This window comes from Lycium barbarum, chromosome 2 (assembly GCF_019175385.1).
Source record: "Lycium barbarum isolate Lr01 chromosome 2, ASM1917538v2, whole genome shotgun sequence".
In the NCBI taxonomy this organism is placed as follows: domain Eukaryota; kingdom Viridiplantae; phylum Streptophyta; class Magnoliopsida; order Solanales; family Solanaceae; genus Lycium; species Lycium barbarum.
Genome location: NC_083338.1, coordinates 137,497,180 through 137,517,667, shown reverse-complemented (window position 1 = coordinate 137,517,667; position 20,488 = coordinate 137,497,180). Strand labels below are relative to the sequence as shown.

General features: G+C 33.0%; 4 protein-coding genes across 4 annotated transcripts; all 4 read left to right on the top strand.

Moving 5' to 3' along the window:
- The first annotated feature begins 3,038 nt into the window (after positions 1–3,038).
- On the top strand, positions 3,039–11,742 carry LOC132627500 (annexin Gh1-like). The gene is made up of 4 exons (XM_060342878.1): positions 3,039–3,172; positions 10,393–10,538; positions 11,001–11,219; positions 11,580–11,742. Exons 1-4 carry the CDS (start codon positions 3,097–3,099, stop codon positions 11,688–11,690), a joined length of 552 nt encoding a protein of 183 aa, XP_060198861.1. The 5' UTR covers positions 3,039–3,096; the 3' UTR covers positions 11,691–11,742.
- A 22-nt stretch (positions 11,743–11,764) lies between these two features.
- On the top strand, positions 11,765–12,539 carry LOC132628993 (MDIS1-interacting receptor like kinase 2-like). Its single transcript, XM_060344744.1, has one exon. It carries the CDS (start codon positions 11,784–11,786, stop codon positions 12,537–12,539), a length of 756 nt encoding a protein of 251 aa, XP_060200727.1. The 5' UTR covers positions 11,765–11,783.
- A 4,278-nt stretch (positions 12,540–16,817) lies between these two features.
- On the top strand, positions 16,818–18,352 carry LOC132627499 (MDIS1-interacting receptor like kinase 2-like). Its single transcript, XM_060342876.1, has 2 exons — positions 16,818–17,593; positions 17,632–18,352. Exons 1-2 carry the CDS (start codon positions 16,836–16,838, stop codon positions 18,335–18,337), a joined length of 1,464 nt encoding a protein of 487 aa, XP_060198859.1. The 5' UTR covers positions 16,818–16,835; the 3' UTR covers positions 18,338–18,352.
- A 1,057-nt stretch (positions 18,353–19,409) lies between these two features.
- On the top strand, positions 19,410–20,162 carry LOC132628992 (MDIS1-interacting receptor like kinase 2-like). The gene is made up of 2 exons (XM_060344742.1): positions 19,410–19,692; positions 19,819–20,162. The coding sequence occupies exons 1-2, from the start codon at positions 19,410–19,412 to the stop codon at positions 20,160–20,162; spliced, it is 627 nt and encodes a 208-aa protein (XP_060200725.1).
- Positions 20,163–20,488: the final 326 nt, after the last annotated feature.

Here is a 20,488-nt window from a genome sequence, read left to right as displayed (position 1 = left end):
TTGCTTGATTTTGTTAATATGGGGTCTACCTTTTTTTTCCGTCAGTTTGAATATAGTGGATTCCACTTTTTTTTTTTTTTTTTTTTTTTAACTATTGGTTGGTGTAATAGTATGGGGCTCACACTTTTTTTTTTAATGAAGGACGGACGACAAAGCATGGGTCTAAAGTCATGCTTCTATATATCTACTAGACGGCTTATGCCCGTGCTGCGCACGGGCTCAACACTTTAGATTATAATACATCTCTGTATGTGTAGTTGTGTTTAGATAGTGATTATATATATATATTCTATGTTCAAAACACGATAGTGTTTGCTACGAATACAAAATCGATAAAAATTTATTAATATTTTTTAAAAGAGAAGATTTGTTTAAAAGGAAACTATTTTCCTCTCTTTGAGATAAAACAATAGCAATATTTAAGCATCAGCTGATACTTTAAATTTTAATTCAATTAATTTAAAGATGTAAAATACTTATTATTATTTTATCAAATTTTGATTTGGATAATTCTAATTCAAATTATTAAATTAATTTTACATGTTTAAAACGAAACAAAGTAGAAATTGATTTTCTATTTAAACGAAGAAATACTATTTTTTAATTTTTGATAAATATTCTCGGTTTAGCTCATTTTACTTGTCATGTTGTCTTTTGCATGATTTTTTAAGAAAACGTCGATTAGAATTATAATTTGACCAATTTACCTTATTCATTATTTGATCTCCATTTGATATTTTTTTTTACGACGTGAATCTCTTTTCACATTTATTAGAGTAAGAATAAAAATGAAAAATTAATCAAATTCTATCTTATTTTAAAATATAAATATTTTAAGTATATTTATTTTAGTAAACATAACAAATAAAAAACCATACATTTTTTTTTATATTAGCCTGAGATCTAATCTAAATATTGAACTGTTGTATTTGCTCCCACTAATGGATTGATACGCATGTGACAATGAATCCATCATTATTGACTTAATGGGATACTTTGGAAATTACATGAATATTGTTTGATTTTTTACTATGGAGTGCACTTTTCATTTTGGACATTATTAATTTGCACTATTTTTATGCATATATATATATACAAAACTCGATTAATATAACATTGTAGTTTGTACTCCGTATCTAAACTTTAGTATATTAGTGTTTACTGTGAATACAAAGTCTGTTTTTTTTTTTTTTACATTTTTTTTTAATATGGGGTTCACTTTTTTTTTTATATTGTTTGATTTTGTTAATATGGGGTCTACTTTGTTTTACAGTGAGTTTGGAGATGGTGGGTTCCACTTTTTTTTTATATTTTTTTATATTGCTTGATGTTGTTTAGTATGAGGTCCACCCTTTATGGGGTGCACTTTTTTTTTTGGGACATTATTAGTTTGTACTATTTTTATGCATATAATATATATATATATATATATATATACTATGTTCAAAACACGATTAATATAACATTGTAGTTTATGCTCCGTATCTAAAACTTTATTATATTAGTGTTTGCTACGAATACAAAGCCAACACTTTTTTTTAACATTATATTTTTTTTAATATGGGGTTCACTTTTTTTTTTTTTTTTGATATTGCTTGATTTTTATAATATATGGTCCACTTTTTTTTCCCATGAGTTTGGAGAAGGTGAGTTTCACTTTTTTTTTTTTATTGCTCGGTGTTATTTAGTATGGGGCCCACCTTTTTTTTCAAGGGACAACGGACGACGAAGCATGGGTCTAAACCCATGCTTTATATAGTTTCTTCTTTTTTATTTTTTTTATTTTTTATATTGCTTGGTGTTGTTTAGTATGAGGCCCACCTTTTTGGACATTTTTAGTTTGCACTATTTTTATGCATATAATATATATATATACTATGTTCAAAACACGATTGATATAACATTGTAATTTGTGTTCCGTATCTAAAACTTTATTATATTAGTGTTTGCTACGAATACAAAGTCTGCACTTTTTTTTTACATTGTTTATTTTTTTAATATGGGATTCACTTTTTTTTTTTTATATATATTGCTTGATTTTGTCAATATGGGATACTATGTTCAAAACACGATTAATATAATATTGTAATTTGTGCTCCGTATTTAAAACTTTATTATATTAGTGTTTGCTACGAATATGCACGTGGCAATGAATCCATCATTATTGACTTAATGAGATACTTTGGAAATTACATGAATATTGTTTGATTTTTTAATACGGGGTGCACTTTTGTTTTTGGACATTATTAATTTGCACTATTTTTATGCATATATATATATATATATATATATATATATATATATATATATATATATATATATATATATATTTGAATTATGGGGCCCACAATTTTTTTTTTGCACTTTTTTTTGACATTATTTGTTTTTTTAATATGGGATTCACTTTTTTTTTATATATATATATATTGCTTGATTTTGTCAATATGGGATACTATGTTCAAAACACGATTAATATAACATTGTAATTTGTGCTTCGTATTTAAAACTTTATTATATTAGTGTTTGCTACGAATACGCACGTGACAATGAATCCATCATTATTGACTTAATGAGATACTTTGAAAATTACATGAATATTGTTTGATTTTTTAATATGGGGTGCACTTTTTTTTTGACATTATTAATTTGCACTATTTTTTTAATATTAGTTGTTATTTAATATATATGGGGCCCATAATTTTTTTTTTAATTAAATTGGAACGGATATATATATATATATTAGAATTATGGGGCCCATAATTTTTTCACAATTTTTTTTTATTAAATTGGAACGGATATATATATATATATATATATATATAAAATAAATTGAAAACGAACGACGATAAAGTGAGGCCCAACCGGCCTTTCTATAAAGTAGAAATATAGTTAAAAAAAAATCTATAATAAAAGATAATAAAATAGTAGAAATTTCCTTGATCTTTGTAATCTTCCAAAAGTTCATCTCTCTACATAACAGCGCATTACGTGGTACAACGAGGACCATCCCTGTAGATGTAATTCATTAACTTTGCCTTTAAAAATAATATCTCAGCCGTACATTTTCGAGTCTTGACAAATCATATATCAGAAAAAATGTCTAGTCTAACCGTTCCAGCAGATGTTCCTTCAGTTAATGAAGACTGTGAACAACTTCGATCTGCCTTCAAAGGTATATTTTTTAATCTCAAATAACTTGTTATTAATCTTGTTCAATGTTTTGTACAAAGTTGAGTTCTCGAAGTCAACTTATAGCATTAGATCTCTGACCAGTTGGCCTGATGTTTCACCTTTTAGATCTTTTAGTATATTCTATATAAAGATAATGATAAAAAACACATCTCATTTTTTTTTTTTTTTTAGTTTTATATTTAAATTATCATAAGGTTGAGAAAACTAGAGGTGGGCGTTCGGTTCTTCGGTTCGGTTTTATCGAACTTCGGTTCGGCTATTTCGGTTTCGGTTTTTTGAAGATGGACACCGAACACCAAACCGAACTAGTGAACACCGAACCAAACTAGTTCGGTTCGGTTCTTTCGGTTTCGGTTTTTTGAAGTTTGGTTCGGTTCGGTTCGGTTTCGGTTTTTTCAATTCGGTTTTTTTGATATGATATTAGAAGCGATTCCATTTACACTAATTCATATTCTCAAAAGCAACAAAACATAAAACTAACAAATTAAAATCAAAATCAAACAAACAGGATACACAAGAATAGAAAACCATAACAATAATATATGATTACTAGGTGTTATATACATACAGTAAGAATAATTAAGAAAACACATAAAGGACATACATTAATCCTAAAGACATATCCTAGTCACATTTCTTTGTTAAAGATATTTGATTTTCTCAATTGAAGTGAAAAATTAGGGATACAAAAGCAAAAGAGGACTTGTTACAATTGAGTTTTTTTTTTGCTTAAACTTAATGGGCGTGGACTATTTTAATTTTTTTGGGTAATGTATTAAATTTCGGTTCTTCGGTTCGGTTTCGTCAAAGTTCGGTTCGGCTATTTCGGTTTCGGTTTTTTGAAGGTGGACACCGAACACCGAACCAAACTAGTTCGGTTCGGTTTCGGTTTCTTGAAATTCGGTTCAATTCGGTTCGGTTTTTCGGTTTTCGGTATTTATGCCCAGCCCTAGAGAAAACTACCTAAACTATCACTATCTAATTTGCAAAACACACCTCAAATTATTCTTGAATGGCATGTGGTCTGCACTCTCCATTTTATATAAAAATGTTGTCAAGTGTTGTCCACGTGGATAAATAATGTACAATGGCACTTACATGGAATTTTTTTTAAAAAAATATTTGTTTTAAAAACAAACTGAAAAATAATAATTTTTGTAAAAAAATCAAAAATTATAGAAAATAAAAAAATAATTTAAAAAATGGAAAAGTTATTTTTTTTTAAAATAAGAAAAATAATTATTTAGTTTTCACAAAAATCAACTTTTCCATTTTTTAAATCATTTTTTTTCCTGATTTTCTAAATTTTTTGATAGTTTTTTACAAAAAAAATTTTTTAATCCAGATTTTTTTAAAAAAAAATAATGCAGTTTTTTTTTTAAAAAAATATACAGTTTTTTTATAAAAAAATATTATTTTTTAATTTTCATGTAGGTGGACAATATATGCCATGTGGACAATTTTTTTGAGAAAATTTCAACTTCACTAGCCTTTTGGAGAGTGAGTTCACACATTTAGTTCAATTGTGTTTTACAAATTGGATAGTAATAGTTTAGGTAGTTTTCTAAACCTTATGATAGTTTAAGTATGAGACTAAAAAAAAAGTGATAGTTAAGGTGTGTTTTTAACCCTTATCTCTTCTATATACTTTTGTTTTGATACTGTTTACTATCTTTTGATTATAAAGGATCTTGTTTTATTTTAATATTAAGGTTGATTGGTGATCTTATAAGGTGAGACTTCCAGAAGTAATTTTAATATAACAAATACTTTGACCAATGGTTTAAAATATATTTTTTCTGTTGCAACTTGTAATACTTTTAGTATAACTAGTTTTAACTTACGTGCGTTGCACGTGTCTTTCACGTCAATCAATAATAGATTGCATATCAGAAGATCGAATTATGTAAAATAATAGTTGACGTTAAAATAGATATAACATTCATTTAAATGAACAAAAATTAATGTTAGTACATAAATGTGACAGTTAAATAAAAAAATTAGTTGTCTTCATAGACGATTTTCTTGGTGTATGTTCCTTTTTGTCACTTCGATTACTTTATCATGGCGAAAGCTCTAGTTGAGGACATCAATATTCATCTCGAGGTTACAACATATAGTTAGCTATGCGAGAAAATATGTTGTAACAATTGTACAGTCCAACACTAAAAATTGTTTGAAGATGCATTTTACTTCAAAATCAACCTGAATACAAAACAAATTTATTTCTAAGTTGGTCAATTGATGAATTAGCATGAAGACACAAGATTAATATCTGACAACCACGCTTAAAACTAATTTTAATACCGCAAGGGCATTAGTACCTTTACTGTAGCCCCACAGTTCAAAAACCTTTTTTTGGGGGGGGAGGGGGGGGGGGGGGGGTTGCATCAACCACACCTTCCAACTAATACTCTTAAAGAGTTTATGATGAAAATGTGGAATGGTGGCTTCTTCTATAAAAGTGCTCAACTCCTCCTAGATGTATTTATTTTTTAAAATTTTAATCTCAAGAAATCCATCAACAAAAAGAATTAGATTACCATTTAAGTCTAAATGTCTTTTAATTCTAATATTTTTTCATGTTGACCTAGGTCTGATTTCATTAAATTCTAATCCCATTCAATCGGCATTAGTTGCCTTCTTAATGTATTTTCTTTTCTTTTCTAGTATATACCAACATAATAAAATTATTAAAAGTTTCAATTTGATGTGGAAAGAAAGTCTCTAAATCTTACACCTCCGTTAAGAATTGCAAATATTTTGGAGCTATAGTCCATAAGAGCTCAAATTAACTCACTAAGAATAATAAGAGTATACATAGAGCTAATATAATGACAAAAATAACGACCATCGAGTAATAAGAATATACAATCTTATCATAGTACCACCAAGCAAGCAGCTTGTAAAGTGAAACATAAAGCTTACATCTTCTACTTTGCGAACACAACATTCAATATCTACAATCTACATTCTTCCTTCTGCTCCGCTATAGAACTTGAAATCTAAAGCATTGCATCAACCAACTAACTATGTCCATATATAAGGAATAAGACTCCTAGTCCTAGAGCTGTAAAGTATGAAATCAAAAAAAAAAAAAAAATCTTGCTGATTCATAAAAAGATCTAAAAGGACTCCTTGTCCTACTCGGAATCCAATCGGTTTGTTTACTAAATATGCCCAGAAAATTCAGAAAAATTGCATTGTTAAAATAACAGGAGGAGAAGCAGCGGTAGACATTGAGAATTGAAATGCATAAATGGAATTAATCTTTGGATTTAAGAGAGAATTTATGTGATTAAGAAAAAGAATTACATATTCCGTGCATGTAACACTGTTGATTAAAAAACCTAAATACAATGTAATATGACAATTACTCAAAAGATATTACAGATAAATCAAGCATGCAACATGAAGACCAAAATCTCAATAAATTAGCCATTATTACACAAAAGCAGAAAAATCAATATGTTTTACAAAATACAATTTAAAAAATGTAATTTAAAATTTCCTTTTAGAACTCTGAAGCAAACATCAGTCTTTCACGATGCAAAAGATTAAGAGAAAATTTTCAAAGGCTGGCTGCAATTAGGATTAAATACTTTACATGACTTTATTAAAATAAAAAAGGAAGCAGAAATTGAGAATTGAGATGCATACATGGAATTAATCTTTGAATTTAAGAAAGAATTTATGTGATTAAGAAAAAAATTACCTTAAGCGGGATTGATATTACGTGCATGTAACAATAGTTGATTAGAAAAAACCTATGAACAAGCAATACGACAATTAATCGAAAGATATTACAATCGAATCAATCGTGCAACCTGACGATCGTTATTCCAGTGAATTAGCCTTGAGTAATCGATTTAGCATTAGCAGTATCTATATCCATTGTACGACAAAGCTATGCCAGATTTTCTCTGCAACATACCATTAAAAAAAAAAAAGAACAAATCAGAATAAGAACAAAAATTTAAAGATTTTAAAGTGAAAACAGTAAATCGTAAGTTAGACAATATGCAAGCATGGATTAACAAATATTTCTCATCAAACATGATTAAGAGACAAAAACCCAAAGAAATTAGGAGGCTGAGAGCATATTTATGAGGCATGATAGACAATTATTAGGGTTAAAGAAATAAACTCAATTTCAGAATACCGTGCAAAATTAATGTAAAAGGCATAGGATTTTATAGAAAATAAATCAATCTTGATTTAAAATCCTAAATCTTAGGACTTCTTATATAGTTCAAATAGCAAAGATTTAATATAATATTTTAGATTATTTAAAATTTTAAAGATTAGGAAAAATAGTAAATGATAATTTTGTCTATTGCAGAGTCTTTTAATGAAGGGCAAAAAGTTCAATCAACATTTCTAAGGACTTTCGTGCGCTTTTAATATAGTATAGATTCTTGAATATCTAAATCTTAATTATAAAATACTATCAAATAGATCTAATCCAATTTAGCTGATTCGTGAAACATAACAACTAATCTAGGAAAGAGGGAGTGTCACGCCCCTTTTTTGCGCCCCCGCGCTATAAACGCGCAGGTTTTATTATTAAAGGGTTTTTCCATTTGAAGTGACGGTTTTGAAAAGGGATTTATTTTATTTACAGAGTCGCCACTTGGAATTGAGTGTTGGTATTCCAAGCCACCTTATGAATCCCTAATCAAAAGGAAATGACTCTTTTATTATGGTCCGCGAAAACAGAAGACCGGGTAAGGAATTCTGTTGACCGGGGAGAAGGTGTTAGGCGTTCCCCGAGTCCCGTGGTTCTAGCGCGGTCGCTTTATTCGACTTATACTTAGCTTAGATTAATCTTTGAATATATTATGTATTTTTGAGCCTTGATTTGCTCGTACTTTTATTGTTGAACATTTATTGGTCTTAAACCGGATGCGCAACTGCATTCCGAATCTTTGAAGCGTCTCAAAGTAAGATGCATAACTGCATTCTTATTCGAAACAAAATTAATTATTAAAACGAGTTCGGCCAAGGTGCGTAACCGCATCCTTGAGTTTTACAAAAAAAAACGTCTCGAAATAAGATGCGTAACCGCATTCTTAATCGAAACAAACGTCTTGAAACGTGCCTAAAGCTCATCTAGCGTTAAAGACAATTATTTGTCTCTAAAATTCGAGACTTATTATTATTAATTCATATTTTTTAGTCATTTTTCACTCTTTAACAACGGGTTTGAATAAATTCGCAACCCATCTCGCTCCCTTACAATTTGGTTTTTCCGCTCTTTTCTTTTCCTTTGACAACGAGATTTGAAATAATTCATATCTCGTCTCGCTCATCTCACAATTAATTAATAAGTCCTTAAACGCTTGAATTGGCCCCCTCCCTCGGATTTTATTCTTAACCAAACGACCGCCACGTCTGAGCCAATACAATTCTCTCTTCCGGACATCGGCAGAATAGTTACGTTACTTGAATACTCAGAGTTTGTGAGCGATCATCAAAATTACAACGCAACAGTGAAAGGATTAAACATTATGCTATGAAAATGCACATATAGAGAAGAAACCACACTCACAATAAGATATTTTTTTATATATTTTTTCAAACTTAGTCAATTTTACTATAGAGAAACATGCTTAAAAGAACAAAACCTGATTAAATCACCAAAAGCTGCATTCTTACGTTTCAAAATCAGAAAATAGAATTAAGTGTAAGTTAATCAACATCAAACCAAACAAAGGCCACTTCTCATATTTGAGAACAAAGAAGAAATAAACAACCAAAAAAATATAATTGATATCCACGCAGGCTACTTAACTGATGCTATACATATGATTTTATATATTTAGTCTGCATGCAAATCACTGAAACAAGGCATTTAAAATGCATAAACATCTTCATCTCTCTAATCACATTAGTATTAAAATAGGATGATCAAGGGTCAACACATTAGCCATTTTAGTATGATCTTTTCATTTCTGTGGTATAACGAACCACAAAAAATCATTTTTAATATAAATCACAGAATCATTACACCACAAATACAAGACAAAGTTAAAAGGAAATATGATGGAAAGAGAGCCAAGGGACCAAAACTTAAACGAATTAAACCTTCGCAATATTGATAAGAAACATCCAACTTTGTGTACAAAAGCTGAAATGGACAGCAACTACATTCGAATAGAGAAAAAGCAAGAACCTTTGCCCGGAAAATTCGCCGACGACCGACCTCAATCGAACCAGAAGAAACCAACGAGAATGGCGGTGTTTAAGCGATGTTATGGTGGATACTTTTAGGCAGAGGAGAGGGTCGGTTTTGAAGGGTGGTCTACATGGTAAAGATGAGGTTCCAATGGTAGCTCTTAGGTGATGAGTGACGAGGAAGATGAGTATTTTCGTGGATGTTGCGGCTAATGGGTTTCTTTTCTCACGTGAAGGGGCTCAGGTGTGGCTGATTTTTTATTGTGTGTTTTCGTGGTCCCCACCTCTAACAATAATATTTCCCTAAAAACGTGAACCCCTTCCCTTTTCGTGATAAGGTTTGTTATAACTTTTGTTATTTTGTGTTGAGGTGGTATATTTTTATGGAAGAGTGGAGTGGTGAGCAAGAATTATTCTAGGCGAGGTGTCAAAATGGGAGTGGTATCATGTGTGAGTTGGTTAGGGAAAAAGACAAAAGTAATGAGATATTTCTTGAATTATCTAAAAGAAAACTTAAACTAAAATAAAATATACTAACTAATTTAATGAAATAAAATATCACCCAAAATATTGAAATGAAATCAAAATGACAAGAAAAATAATTCTCCCAACTAAACAACACTATTACAGTAGCTTAAAACTATTTTATAAAACTCAAAAGTTGTGAGAACTTTAGAAACTAAGAAAACATATTTTTTGGGAAATTTTCTTTCTTTTGTTGCAAATTAAAACATAACTTATATTCTAAAAATAGCAAATATTTTTTGTTCTTTTTGATTTTTGCAAATAAGCCTACTAAATAAAAATAGAATAAAACTAACACATTAAAATTAAAATTAAAATTTAAAAAAATATTTAAAAACTATAAGGTGAAACACACGGGGAGAGTCAAAATTACGTGTCTACTGGGAGTACTACAAGTGATGGATGTCTGTGATACTTTTACTGACATGGTTTTTTTCTTTTAACTTGTGGAAACTTCTGGAACTTTTGGAGTTGACTGTTGATGATTACTTGTTGCAGGATTGGGAACAAACGAGAAGTTGATTATACCAGTTTTGGGTCATAGAAGTGCTGCTCAACGTAAATTGATTAGAGAGACTTGTGCTGAGACTTTTGGAGAAGATCTCCTTAAAGAATTGGACAGAGAACTTACCAATGATTTTGAGGTCATGTTCCTACTCCTTGTGATAGTAACATCAATAAATTTAATAAAATCTTGAACTTGTTTGAATTCATTCTTAGTTGATCAATTGAGTTACTGTGATCAAAAGGCATCTAGATCCGTGAAGGGTGTTATGAGTTGGACAAAAACCATGCTTTCAGCTTGAATTATGTATACATATAAAATCGTACTTATCTGAACCCATTGACTCTAGATCCCGGATTCACCTTCGATTGTGATCATAGGCGGATCTATGACAGGTTTTGTGAGTTGGAGTGAGACCATGGTTTTGGCTTGAATTATGTATAAATATGTCAAAATATGAAAATATATACATATAGTAAAGTAATACTTGTTCTGAACACACTGACTCTAGATCCCTGATTTACCATTGACTGTGATCATAGGAGGACTTTGACAAGAAAGCTAACACTTGTGTTTACTTTTCCTTGACTATTTCTCTCAGAAATTGCTGGTAGTGTGGACACTAGATCCTGCAGAGCGCGATGCTCATTTGGCTAAGGAAGCTACTAAGAGATGGACAAAAAGCAACTTTGTTCTTGTGGAGATAGCTTGTACCAGATCTCCTAAAGAACTGGTTTTGGCAAGGGAAGCTTATCATGCTCGTTACAAGAAATCTCTTGAAGAGGATGTTGCTCATCACAGTACTGGGGATCACCGCAAGGTACTTCATTCAAATCATTGTACAATTGCAAGTGGTCTCATTTGTGGTTCCATATCCACTTAGCGTCCTTAACAATAATTCTTAATTTGTTGGTGTTGATGAAACAATTGCTCAGTCTTTTGGAGACTGAAAACAACATATCATCACCAATTTATAAACTTTTTAATCTATTCTTTTAGTAAAGTTAACTTTGTAACACATTATCAAGGCAAGAATGTCTTTGTCTATGGATTATGGAACTCCACTTTGCAATGTAGAGTGTCTAAGGTTCGCTAAATTTGGCGCTTGCTTGGAGGATCGGAATAGTTACAGTGAATGAACTTTGTGGAGTAACTCATTCATTTTTCCAATTTCTTTCAGCTTTTGGTACCTCTTGTGAGCTCCTACCGATATGGAGGAGACGAGGTGGACTTGCGCCTTGCTAAAGCAGAAGCTAAAGTTCTCCACGAGAAGATCTCCGATAAGGCTTAAAGTGATGATGAGGTCATTAGAATTTTGCCCACAATCTTAAATCTTTCACACAATGGCCTTTCTGGCCGCATTCCTGAAGAATTTGAAAGTTCGATGGGTTTGTGGGATGTCGTCTTGTCATACAATGAGTTGGACGGTGCAATACCAACTAATAAAGCTTTCATGAATGCCTCATTAGAAGGTAATAAAGGTCTTTGTGGCAATGTAACAGGATTCCAACCTTGCGAAAGGCTATTCTCTATGGTGAAGAAGCACTCAATGACGAAGGAACATAAACTCATCCTCATCACTGTACTTCCTATTCTGGGAGCACTAGCGCTTCTCTGTGGTTTTGTTGGTGCTCTCCTTATGCGTGACAAAAGAAGCAGAGTTAGAGACGTTGAAAGACGAGATTCCATTGACAAAGATGATGGTTTGCTTTCGATATCCATGGTACATGGAAGCTCGTTATACTGGGATATCTCAAAAGCCACAGAGGAGTTTGATGCAACATTTTGCATTGGGCAAGGAGGGTTCGGAAGTGTTTACAAGGTAAACCTTCCATCATTGGGGAATGTAGCTGTGAAGCGACTTCATTCCTCATTTGAGAGTAAGCATCGCAAAAGCTTCATGAATGGAGTAAGAGCGTTGACAGGGATTAAGCATCGGAGCATTGTGAGACTCTTTGGCTTTAGTTCGAATGCTCAACACTCGTTCTTGGTTTATGAGTACGTGGAGAGGGGGAGTTTGTCTAGTATTTTGAGCAACGAAGTAGAGTCCAAGAAATTGGATTGGCTTAAAAGGCTGAATATCATCAAAGGCGTTGCTTTTGCTTTATCCTCAAATTTAAACGCGTCTCTTCATAATTAACCTCATTAAATAATATATAGTGACTAAAATGTACTAGTTGTTAATTCCATATTATTAACTATATTATCTTTCTTTGGATTTAAAATATCAAATTTCAGACTGTTCGAAAGATGACCTATTAGTAAGTTGCTGATGGGGTCTAAATTCAAGATAGTCTAAACTAAGCCGCCTTACTATGTTTCAAAATAAGTTGATTCGCTATCAGAAAAACAATCATTATACCTAAATCTCAAGTTAGTTGAGGTCGGCTATATGAATCCTCAGTGTCCATATCCATCCATTTAGATCTGCAATCCAGCTTTCTAATAATTTGCATCCATCATATTGATATACATCTTCTTGAAGTTGATCAAACTAGAGTAGTGAAAGACCTATTTGTTGCAGAGAAGAAACTGTCACAGTTAGTTGATGAAGAATAACATGGAAAAGAGAATAAATCCTAACTTTGTTCGAAAAGCTTTCATCGATGAGACACCTCAAAATCTTGACCAAGAATCACTTCTAATTTACTTCTGCCAGTGTTATATAAGTGCTGGAACTTTTAAGAAAATTAGTGCTGGAACAAACTATACTGTATAGCTATTTGTTGGATGTTACTGATCCAAATAGTTCCTCCTGACTTTGACAGCATACTGGGAGTATTATCATAGTTGAAAAGTCATTATGCACTTTACTAATAGATAAAAGAATGTAAAAGAGGACCTTGTTTTTTGTACAGCTAGTTGTAGTATTTTTTGGGTAAAGGGTGGATAGTAACATCCTCTTTTGTTTCAGGGAAAACAAAGAAAGGAAGTTAGTACTGAAAATGGATATCAGACAAAAGAACATTTTAAAAGCATCTTGATATAAGTTGAATTTCGTGATCCAAAAAGAACTTGACACAAGCTGAGCATGAAATCATAAGAAAAATCAATTATCTTCAACCTATTGAACATCAATGAATACAAATAACACAACTAGGAGAGTGCTTTCTCATGTAGGTCACTGACATATCCTTTTCTTGCCTTCATTTGATCTCAGAGAAGAGAAGCCGAAGAAGTATCTAATTCAAATTTAGTACTGGTAGGATTCACCGGCTGTCAACCATATCTATATGCGAGATGGGGGATTGCATTTGGAGCTACTCATTAGGTTGCTTTCTCCTTGCGTTGCCGATATAGTGGATCTTAAATAGCGGCTTTCATTAAGTAAAGACTAGTGATAATGCTCTTGTGGAACTAGGCTCTCTTAAATCCTACGAAAGAGCTTTTTACCAAGAAGATTGGTATGATAGAAGAATTGTGTGAAATAAGTGAATTTATCTGGATGATGAATTCTTTAGCAATTGAAGTCAAAATGATTCCACAATGCAGCTTAACTCTATACACACTCTGGGAGTGGCCTTCTGAAGAAATTTTGACTAAGATAAGCCAGAGATTTTGCCATCCTTTACAATCTTATACATTAAAGGTTTGAGCAAAAAGACACCAGCATCATACAAAAGCGGATCAACCAAATTTTTGAACAATGTACAATAATATAAGATGCTGCTAATCACCTTAAGAGGCATAAAAAAAATCATATATAAGATAAGTCCACATCTAGTTCCCTAAATAGAGAAAGTAATAGTAAGTGCACAACTTTTTATTTAGAACAGTAATTTTTCAATAGTCGCCAATAAAAGAACTTATTGCAGTGTGGATTGGTATGTAGTAGAAGCATGTGAGGCCTCACAGTTTCAACCAACAAAGCACAAACCTGGTGGAATGGAAGTCTGTTATGGATAGGCCGCATGGGCGGAGCCACCTTAGGCGAAGGGTGGTCAGGTGTGTTAGGTTTTTGGGTTTTCCCTTCCTACGTGGAATTGGATTAATAAAACCCAATCCAATCTTGCCCAAAATTTCCTCTATATATAGGATCAATTTAGGTTTTATTTTGAGAACACAAGAGTGAATTCATAGCAGCCATATAGAGAAAAACGTGAGAGAGAAAGCAGATTTTCGTCCAGAAATTTTCTGCTACAGAAGTCCGCTTTAAACTGCGTTTCCTGATTCGTTAACCGTTGGATAGTGCTGAAATTTTAACTGAGGGTTCTCAACATCTGTTTATTCGATTACAACGGTGGAGATCGGATTTTGTGGTCTGTAGCTCCAGTTTTCGAGTACGAACAGTAGCTCATTTTTAGGGGTGATTTCTCTCTTTTCTTCGCTACTTTTGGTGCTATCTTTTATGTATTGTTGATCCGTGCTTGGCTTTGTTGTTGTAGCCATTTGGAGAACATTGTTGTAACTCTTGTTGTTTATAGTGGAGCTTTTGTGGGCCGGAGGTTCCGTGGATGTTTTCTCTTCACCTTGAAGGGGTTTTACCACGTAAATTTGGTGTCTCTTCCATTCGATTTATTTTTGCTTGCTTTGCTATTTTATTGTTGGTATAGCTGCTGCCCAGATTTCCATTTGTGCTATGTTTATTGTCTTCTCTTGGTTCAAATAGTGTGGGAAGTTTTGACTTGGGTATTTCTTCCGCTGTTACCTCGTCGTGCAATTTGGTTATTACTTGTTTCTTCCCAACAAGGTGCACACCCTTCGCCGGAAAATTACGCGGTGTACATAGGTTAAATGTTAACGATTATGAGTATAATTTTAATTTTGCACACCCTTAACTTAAGTGAGAAGAAAATTTGCACATCCTTCCCCAAATTTCTGGCTCCGCCACAAGTTTACAAGCACTAGAGGTAAAATCTTTATTAAGTGGCAAGAAACAGCTTTTCTTTTCACTTTTCTTTCAACTGGAAGGGAGAGTAAGGCTCAAAGAGATAGCTATTTTGACATTATCCAGAAAATACGACTCACTAGCTCATCAGAAATCTATCTTACCTCATGTTTTATCACGAGATATTTATGTACATGCTTTAAAAAATTACTCAAATGACAATTGACCAGCAGTCTAGCACATAATGTTGGAACAGAACCTAAGAAATGATCACATTTAGCCAGGTCCAAGATTTGTTTAGCGAATGCAGAAAGGAAACAGGAATATTTAACAAGGAATCCTGTTGTTGGGGCAGCGTGTAGAGAAAGAAAATATTTCTCATTAAAGAAAACATATCGGTCGTGAAAACTTAGGAAATTTGTCATACCATTATATGAAAAGTCATAGTCTGAATCGGACAACATAATTCATATAGCATGAGTTAAGAAACAAAGTTTCAGCACGTAAAGAAGCAGAACCTAAATGCTGCTGTAAGGAAAAGATATACAAAGACAGAACAAATCATTTTCTTGAAGTAATTAGGGATTTTAATAAGCAAATAGATATTAAGTGTAGGCATAATTACGACCATCAAAGACGATAAAGAGGGAAAAGTTGCACTTGATGATTGATTCAGAGAAGTGAAACAATCAACAACTCACATTCCTTAAGCAAATAATATCTAGTAATCGAATACCTGGCAACATGAGAAGCAATGTGTGTATAAGATCAAATGAATTTAGCTGGTTCATATGTTCTGTTTAAAAGTTGTTCTCAATTAAGATGGAAGTACTAATCTTCTTTGGACTTCTGCAACAGAGGACATTTAACATTGTCAATCAATACATGTTCCTAAAAGTTGAAAGCACAAAGTGTATTAAAAATTGCCCGAAAAGTTTAACAAGCAGACACAAGAAGAACAGCAGAAGCAGACAACTATCTACAATCAGAAAGAAACAATTACTACTACTACTACTGTCTACTACAATATAAGGTTCCTTTTCATTAACTTCAAAAGAAAAAGAAATTCCGCTGAGTTAGTTAAATGAATTTGATTTTTAGGTCTGTGAAAGTTGAATACAACTGTTAACATTTATGAATTAATTCCATTGTTGAAATTTATTTTAGAAAATTTAATTTATGAAATTAGAATAAAAATTCTACGGTCAAGTATGCAGATCTGCAGTGCAAGTGAGCGTGTGACTTTTATTCTTGAGAAAAACTTGCAATAATTCCACCCCATATGGTCCACGAAGAAAATGAAACTTTTGACAGACATGTCCATTAGTTTTTCAAGGCTAACGACTTTTGAATAGTTCTGGAGAAAATCTTCCAATATTTCCACAACTTTAAAGGCTGGCCAATTGAAATGTATTCACAATAGACATTTTCGTTGGACTTTATTCCATGCATAATGAGATATTGACTCGAAGTCCTTCTTACCCGTATTTAACAAGCTGAGACTCAGAAAGACTTGTAATGATTCATTACAATATAAATTAAAGCTCTACCTTGCACAAGTTCATCACAAACCAAAACAATCAATTGAAATCCTTTTAGCCGGCAACGATGATGGTTCCCAGAATATTTTATTTTCTTGCATTTTTTACTCTCTTGTATCTCTTCACAGTTTCTTTTGCTTCCACTGAAGAAGCAACTGCTCTCCTAAAATGGAAAACAACTTTCCGAAACCAGAATAATTCCTTACAGGCTTCATGGACACTAAGTCCTGCTGATGCCAAGAATTCTTCCAGCCTCAGAGCGGAAACTTCTGATGCATGCAGAGATTGGTATGGAGTTATATGCGTTAATGGTCGGGTAAACAAGTTGAATATTACAAATTCTAGTGTTAATGGTACACTCTATGATTTTCCATTTTCATCTCTCCCTTTTCTTGAATATGTTGATCTTAGCATGAATCAGCTCTCTAGTACCATCCCACCTGAAATAGGTAAGCTAACTAATCTTGTCTATCTTGACTTGTCCAAAAATAAGATTTCGGGCACAATCCCACCCCAAATCGGCTCACTAACAAAGCTTGAGACCCTCCACATCTTTGACAACCAATTAAATGATTCCATTCCTGAAGAAATAGGTCATCTAAGGTCCTTATCTGAGATAGCTCTGAATACTAACTTTCTTGATGGCTCTATTCCTGCTTCATTGGGGAATTTGAACAACTTGTCTTATTTGTATCTTTATCATAATAATCTTTCTGGCTCCATTCCTGCAGAAATAGGGAAACTTGTCAATCTTGTTGAAGCTTATCTTGACACTAACCACTTAACATGTCATATTCCTCTAGAAATAGGTAACTTAGTCAATGCAAAATTGTTCTATGCTTTCTCCAATGAATTGTCTATGAAAAATTATTCTATGCTTTCTCCAATGAATTGTCTGGTCCCATTCCTACTGAAATAGGGAAGATGAAGTCACTTCAGGATTTGAGCTTCCAGAAAAACAATCTCTCTGGTCCAATTCCCAAAACAATAGGTGACTTAACTGAGCTCAAACTCTTGCACCTTTATACCAACCAACTTTCTGGTCCCATTCTTAGTGAGTTAGGGAATTTGAAAAACCTGAGTGATCTGCAATTATCCACTAATCAACTTACTGGTCCAGTTCCTCCTTCCTTTGGCAATTTGAGAAACTTGCAAATTCTGCATCTCCGCCACAACAAACTTTCTGGTTCTATTCCAAAAGAACTTGCCTATTTGGATAACTTAGTTATGATGGAAATGGATGAAAATCAGTTTTCAGGCCATTTACCGGAGCATCTTTGCCAAGGTGGGAAACTTGAGAGCTTCAAGGTGAATAGTAACAACCTGATAGGGCCAATACCAAGAAGCTTTAGCAAGTGCTCGAGTTTAAAAAGGGTTCGTTTTGATAACAACAGCTTCACTGGGAATTTATCTGAAGCTCTTGGTATCTATCCAGAGCTTCAGTTCATTAATTTGAGCGACAATGATTTCCATGGTGAACTTAGTAGCAACTGGGGAAAATGTAAGAATTTGACTAATCTGCAGGTGGCTAGAAATAACATTAGTGGTAGCATACCACGAGATATTTGAAAAGTTAACAGGCTTGAACGACTTGATCTTTCGTCAAATAATTTGATTGGACAGATTCCCAAGGAATTCAGAAAATTGACCTCTTTAGGTAAACTTTCTGTACAAAACAACCACATTTATGGCGATATTCCTGTAGAACTTGGGTCACTGACAAAGTTAGAGTCCCTTGATCTGTCAAATAATAGAGTGAATGGATCGCTCCCAACATTTATAGGAGATTACATGAACATGTTTCTCTTGAACCTGAGCAACAACAAGTTTAGTCAGAAAATTCCAAAGGAGATAGGGAGGATAACTCATCTTAGTGTACTTGATTTGAGCCATAATCTTCTTGACGGAGAAATACCTGCTCAGCTAGCCAATTTTCTAGACTTGTCAAACTTGAATCTTTCCCACAACAGCCTCTCTGGCTGCATTCCTGAAGAATTTGAAAGTTTGACTGGTTTGCAAGATGTTTTCTTGTCATACAATGAGTTGGAAGGTCCAATACCAAATAATAAAGCTTTCACGAGTGCCTCATTAGAAGGTAATAAAGGTATGTGCGGCAATTTAACAGGATTCTTGCCATGTGAAATGCCATCTCCAATGGTGAAGAAGCACTCAATGACGAAGGGCCGTAAACTCATCCTCATCATAGTACTTCCTATTCTGGGAGCACTAGTACTTCTATGTGCTTTCATTGGTGTTCTCTTTATCCGTGATAAAGTAAATAGAGTTGGAGATACTGATAGACAGGATTCCAGTAATGGTGTTGATGTTGATGAAGATGATGGTTTGCTTTCCATATCCACGTTAACTGGAAGTACATTATACCTGGATATCCTAAAAGCACTAAGGAGTTTGATGCATTGTATTGCATCGGGAAAGGAGGGTCTAGAAGCGTTTACAAGGAAAAGCTTCCATCTCGCTTGTGAATGTAGCTGTGAAGAGACTTCATTCTTCCTTTGAGGTTATAAATAAAAAAAGTTTCATGAATGAGGTAAGGGCATTGACAAGGATTAAGCATCGAAACATTGTGAAACTCTATGGCTTTTGTTCGAATGCACAACACTCGTTCTTAGTTTATGAGTACATGGAGAAAAGGAGTTTGTCTAATATCTTGAGCAATGAACTAGAGTCCAAGAAATTGGATTGGCTTAAAAGGGTGAATATTATCAAAGGTGTTGCTTTTGCTTTATCTTACATGCACCAGGATTGCTCACCACCGATTGTTCATCGAGACATATCAAGCAGTAATGTTTTGCTTGATTCCGAGTTTGAAGCTTGTATTTCAGATTTTGGAATAGCTAAGCTTCTCAAGCCAGACTCATCCAACTGTACTGCACTTGCAGGCACATACGGCTATGTTGCACCAGGTAAGATTTTCCTCATTTATCTTTTTTTCTTTTTTCAATTCATAAACTCAAGGGCAAGTTGGTGCTCATTCTACTCTCATTTACATGTTTAGATAGTTATACCTATTCGAAATTATATTATTGCAGAGCTTGCATACACAATGAAGGTTACACAAATGTGTGATGTCTATAGTTTTGTAGTATTGGCATTGGAGGTAATCAAAGGAAAGCATCTTGGGGAACATATTACTTTGCTAGCGAATTCACCAACTAGAGATGTGCAGCTTAGCGATTTGCTAGATGAACGCCTTCCATATCCTGAAGATGAAGTAAAAGAGGTTTTGTTTTTTATCATCAAGTTAGCAATCTCTTGTTTACTTGAAACTCCAAAATCAAGGCCAACAATGCACTTCATCTCCCATATGTTGTCAATGGATCCACCTGTTTCTCAACTAACCTCCATGAAGTCTAAAAGCTTCCCCCAGATGTAAGGTGTCTGTGTATGGAAAAAGAGCAAGTTTTTACACCACTGGTTGTGAAGTAAGAATAAGAGTCTCATGACAAAAATATTACTTGGACTAGTATTGTGTATTATATTGTTAGTTGTACTTATCTAGTTTAGTGTTTCAACCAGGATTCTGAGCCCTTGTACTAGAGTGGATACAATATCAAGTAGAAGGTAATATTTTTATACCAATAAGTGCTAATAAAAGTCTGTTTCGTGTTTATTAAAGATGAACATGTTAAAGATATATTACATTTGTTATACACTACAATGCATGTCAAAGAATGATATGGTAAAGATGAAAGTAGAAAT

Excerpts from the sequence above, each read along its gene's own strand:
- LOC132627500 (XM_060342878.1), top strand. The coding sequence starts at position 3,097 with ATGTCTAGTCTAACCGTTCCAGCAGATGTTCCTTCAGTTAATGAAGAC. Across the intron at positions 10,539-11,000 it reads AACTTACCAATGATTTTGAG|AAATTGCTGGTAGTGTGGAC; the intron begins GTCATGTTCCTA and ends TATTTCTCTCAG. Across the intron at positions 11,220-11,579 it reads GTACTGGGGATCACCGCAAG|CTTTTGGTACCTCTTGTGAG; the intron begins GTACTTCATTCA and ends AATTTCTTTCAG.
- LOC132628993 (XM_060344744.1), top strand. The coding sequence starts at position 11,784 with ATGGGTTTGTGGGATGTCGTCTTGTCATACAATGAGTTGGACGGTGCA.
- LOC132627499 (XM_060342876.1), top strand. The coding sequence starts at position 16,836 with ATGATGGTTCCCAGAATATTTTATTTTCTTGCATTTTTTACTCTCTTG. Across the intron at positions 17,594-17,631 it reads ATAGGTAACTTAGTCAATGC|AAAATTATTCTATGCTTTCT; the intron begins AAAATTGTTCTA and ends AATTGTCTATGA.
- LOC132628992 (XM_060344742.1), top strand. The coding sequence starts at position 19,410 with ATGGAGAAAAGGAGTTTGTCTAATATCTTGAGCAATGAACTAGAGTCC. Across the intron at positions 19,693-19,818 it reads ATACGGCTATGTTGCACCAG|AGCTTGCATACACAATGAAG; the intron begins GTAAGATTTTCC and ends ATATTATTGCAG.